Source organism: Loa loa (assembly GCF_000183805.2).
Source record: "Loa loa unplaced genomic scaffold supercont3.379, whole genome shotgun sequence".
NCBI classification, from domain to species: Eukaryota; Metazoa; Nematoda; class Chromadorea; order Rhabditida; family Onchocercidae; genus Loa; species Loa loa.
This window is the reverse complement of record NW_018108559.1, coordinates 4,755-9,208: the sequence shown is the minus strand read 5'-3', so window position 1 is coordinate 9,208 and position 4,454 is coordinate 4,755. Positions and strand designations below refer to the sequence as shown.

The window sequence follows — 4,454 nt, the reverse complement described above, 5'->3', positions numbered from 1 at the left end:
AATTGACAAATACATAGACAATAAGGGGAGTGAAGAGTGTTAGTTGTTAGGAAGAGAGAGAGAGGAAGAGGGTGCTGGAAAAGGTAGAAAAATTGAAGGAAGATGAGAGTGTGATGAGAGAATTGCTTGAGTTATATTGAAAGAAAATGGGGAGAAGAGAGGAATAGTGGACGGGTGGATAGGCCTTTTACATTTCTCAAGTAGCAAATAGCCGACTCACCCTTCCTTACATTATCATCATATGTATGTGTACGTGTTTACACGTGTTTTCACGTATTCATTCCATCTCTATATCCGTCCATCCATTTGTCCGTCTGTATCCATGCAAGATACAAATTCAACAAGATATTCTCATAGTGTACACTGAAGTCAATTAGTCTTTGTAGAGATTTTTCTATATACTAAATATATTTATTCCATATTAATACTTGAGTACTGAATATATTTATTCCATATTAATACTTGAGTACTGAATATATTTATTCCATATTAATACTTGAGTACTGAATACATTTATTCCATATTAATACTTGAGTGCTGAATATATTTATTCCATATTAATAATTAAATATTGAATATATGTAGTACTTTATACAATAAAGTATATATTTAAATATACATATGCATATATGTATTATGTGTTTATATGTCTACGTGTATGTTTGTATGTCTGTGTATGTGTCTGTGTGCGTGTGTCTGTGTATGTGTGTGTGCCTGCGATGCAAACAGATTGTTCATCACAGCAATAATAAGGTGCCATCTTTCTCCTGTTTACCCGTCATTTCGCGCACGGACAGCTACAGTGACACAGTCAATACCCCTTTTTATCATGAGACACAAGATCTCAAATATTGCTCCGTTACATGTGTATGTGTGTGTGTATGTGATGTATGTCGTGTATGTGCACACTTATATGTGCAGTTATATATACGTGTATGTGCGTGTGTGTATCTGTGTGTGTGTGCATGGCTGCGCGTGTATATGTGTATGTGGTGTACGTGTACAGCTGTCCGTGTTTACGGGCATTTGTCCGCGTGTATGTATATGTATGTGTGTATGTGTATGTCGTGTGTGTGTGTGTACAGTTACATGTCTATATGTATTTGTATATGCGTATGTGTATGTAGATAATAGTTGTGTATTCGGATGGTATATCTATTTCTCTCAACGTTTTTCTAGCCTTCAAATTTGTTTATAATTTGTCTGTCCAGGAAGATTTGCCACGGTATCTTTCCTTTTTTTTTATATTATTTTAAATTATTGAATAGATTGAATTACTAGAGCTTAGTGTATGATAAAAACTGATGATGCTATTAAAAAAGTCAGAAATTTTCATCATTAGGAAGTATAGATGTGAATCTTATTTACATGGTTGCGCAGTTGGCAAGTAATATAGCTGGTATTTGAGCGATATAGCTGGTATTTGAGCGTTTTACGTGTGTTTACGCCATTGAAAAGTAATATATCTGGAAGTTATTTGAGCGTTTTACGTGTGTTTACGCCATTGAAAAGTAATATATCTGGAAGTTATTTGAGCGTTTTACGTGTTTGCGCCAATGGGAAACTCAACCGTCAAGGGAAATATTCATTTACTGGTAAATCATATTTTTTTACTATAGCGAAAAAAAAACATGAATTTATGCTTATAAAAAATTGCAAAATTTTCATAGACGAAAAGAAAAAAAATCATTACTAACACCTATGCTTAGCCAAACAATTGCTATAAAATGGAAATATTAGTGTCGCACTGTGCTGGTGTTAAGTGATGAATGAAATGCAAATCGATAACGTTAAGGTTTGTTTTTCCAAAAATTTGTATACACAACCATCGGAATTTAAAATAATTTTTTTCGAATTGTATTCTTTTATTTTTGGGAATTATTAATGATATAATGTTTGCCTAAAGTAACTAACTACCTCTGAAGTTTTTTTTTCATATCTAAATTATACAATACTTAGTGCTACTACACTATTACGTATGTCAACAATTACATTTTCAGATGTTCTTACAGATTTTCATCAAACATTTTTCAATCGGAATACAACAGTGAGAGTTAAGAAAGGATTACTACCTGTTATCCATCTGTTAAATTATTCGAATTTATACCTTATTCGAGATATAAGCATTCAATAAAATGATTGATTCAATTTTTTGATCATTTACTTGTTTCCATTCACAATGCTTGTCTATCAAGAAATGAAAGGGTTGTCGTTTAATTGTTGCAAGGAAGTTTTTTTCTTTTTTTTTCTTCAGATGAATAATATTTGATCAATTTTGCGCTTTTACATTTCGATATTATCAACAAATACCCCTTTCAAGTTATTTTAATTGATAATTCATTGAAATTGTGAAGAAAAATTTTCCCCTCACTTAACAAAAAATTGAAATCCTAGTTGGAAAAACTTAAAGTTTGGGAAATGAAATAAGGTTTTGAAAATTTGAGATCGTATGATTTGTAATTTATTCGTTACGTCATGTATTTTAGCGTTCGATCGGTTCCATTCTTCATGCATAAAACTTCATAGATTAATTTTCAGATTTTTTTTTTCGTACTCACTGACGTTGCACTGTGACAATTTGGCTTGAAGGCATTATTGCCTTCATTATTCTGATATTAGTTCTGTTAGTTTTATCTCGGTATTCCTGTTACTTGGCTCACATATATTCTAATACAATAGCATATTCTGAAATTCAAAAAATTATAACGTAATAATGGATGCGGATGGTTCGGCCCAGGATGAATCTGTTAGCGGTGGTCCAGGACAAGCTGCCATTAGTGGTAGTCGGGCTCAGAGTCCATCAGCATCTGCAAGTGGTTCATCATCAACCTCAACGACACCGACAGATGTTCATATGCCGGTCGCTGAGAACTGGTGTCACACACAGGTATGATATCCATACTGTTATGAAATAGGTAATAATTTCCTATTTGTAGGAAATAAATCAATAAATAATATAACAACTGTTGACATAGAAAGTGAAAGTTCCTAGGAAGATAAAAAGATTGGCAGTAAGTAAAAATATCTTTAAGTGTGAAATATTTCTACAATCAGAGATTAACCAAGGTATCTAACTCATTTTAAAAGAATAAAAAGACGTTTTACTGTCAAACTTAGATGAAAGATTTCTTATTTTGAGAAATAAGTAGGGCAATTTTCATTAACTTTAATGAAATTTGGTGCTAAGAGAATTCCACCGTTTCCAGATCATTTAATAAAATATGGGAAAGAATGAGTTTATATGTCGCGAATCATTTTCTCATGCATTATGGTTGTTTGTAAAACTTTTCAATTTTCAGGTAAAAGTAATCAAATTTAATTATATGTGGACTATTAACAATTTTTCATTTTGTCGTGAAGAAATGGGCGAAGTACTGAAAAGTTCAACGTTTAGTGCTGGTTCGAATGACAAGTTAAAATGGTGTTTAAGGATTAACCCAAAAGGTACTTCATTTCTTTTAACTAAATGGTTGTATTTGGCTAGTTTAAATGTGTATTTGTCTCTTTGATCAATTCAAGTCCAATACAGATGCAGTTCAAGTTGCATTTTCACTTCAAGTTTTCTAGGAGCACAAATACTGGTAATATTATAGTTTCCCTGGTATCGTATGAACTGAATATTATAATAAAATTTCAAACTGAATTGATTTTCGAAGTGACAAATATGAACTCAACTTGAGTTTCAATTATTTTTCGTTCATTTATTTTCAGGACTTGATGAGGAGTCAAAGGATTATTTGTCACTTTACTTGTTACTTGTACAATGTGCTAAAAATGAAGTACGCGCTAAATTCAAGTTTTCAATACTGAACGCTAAAAGGGAGGAAACTAAAGCTATGGGTTTGTTTTTCTGTTATTTTGATTTGATGGTGAAATCTTGGAGTAATGGAAATTCATGCAAGTTTGGTAAACAACATTCAAAAGCATAATTATCATGTGAAGTCGATTAGTTTTGTTGAAATTTCAAAATTTCAGAATCTCAACGTGCATATCGCTTTGTACAGGGAAAGGATTGGGGATTCAAGAAATTTATTCGTCGAGATTTTCTTCTTGATGAAGCAAATGGTCTCCTTCCTGAAGATAGACTAAGTATTTTTTGTGAGGTAGATAAATTGATTAATTCAACCTTTTTTTCATAACTCATAAATAGTAGTGTGTGTTGAATTTGATAGAAAGATCTAAAATTTAATTTGGAATAAGTTAACCATTTTATTTATTGCTGACGAATTGTATCTCGTTCAGCTAATTGATTGACACATAATACATTTAATGAAATTAAAATTGTGGAAGTCCTTTATTATCAAACCAAGATATTTAATTAAATAATAAATTGCAATTTGCAAAAATATTAAAAATCCTCTTGTGGTACCAAGGAACCGTTCTTTAAAATATAATCTAGCAGGCCAAGAATCCGGTTAAAAATAGGTAATTTCATAACAAAAAATCTAAATTTT

The 4,454-nt window shown here is 31.5% G+C and overlaps 2 protein-coding genes across 2 annotated transcripts in view; one reads left to right on the top strand and one right to left on the bottom strand.

The window, feature by feature from the left end:
• Positions 1-634: 634 nt before the first annotated feature.
• Positions 635-2,083, bottom strand: LOAG_12968 (hypothetical protein; the record flags this gene model as incomplete). Its single annotated transcript, XM_003148480.1, has 3 exons — positions 635-767; positions 932-1,093; positions 2,073-2,083. The coding sequence occupies 3 exons, from the start codon at positions 2,081-2,083 to the stop codon at positions 635-637; spliced, it is 306 nt and encodes a 101-aa protein (XP_003148528.1).
• Positions 2,084-2,539: 456 nt separating this feature from the next.
• The window catches only part of LOAG_18583 (speckle-type poz protein), a 5,284-nt gene continuing 3,369 nt past the window's right edge, over positions 2,540-4,454 (top strand). Inside the window, exons 1-4 of the mRNA XM_020451245.1 lie at positions 2,540-2,887; positions 3,300-3,444; positions 3,712-3,840; positions 3,976-4,103. Coding sequence (XP_020304989.1) covers positions 2,714-2,887; positions 3,300-3,444; positions 3,712-3,840; positions 3,976-4,103 — 576 coding nt within the window. The 5' untranslated portion in view covers positions 2,540-2,713. The remainder of the gene's footprint in view (positions 2,888-3,299; positions 3,445-3,711; positions 3,841-3,975; positions 4,104-4,454) is intronic.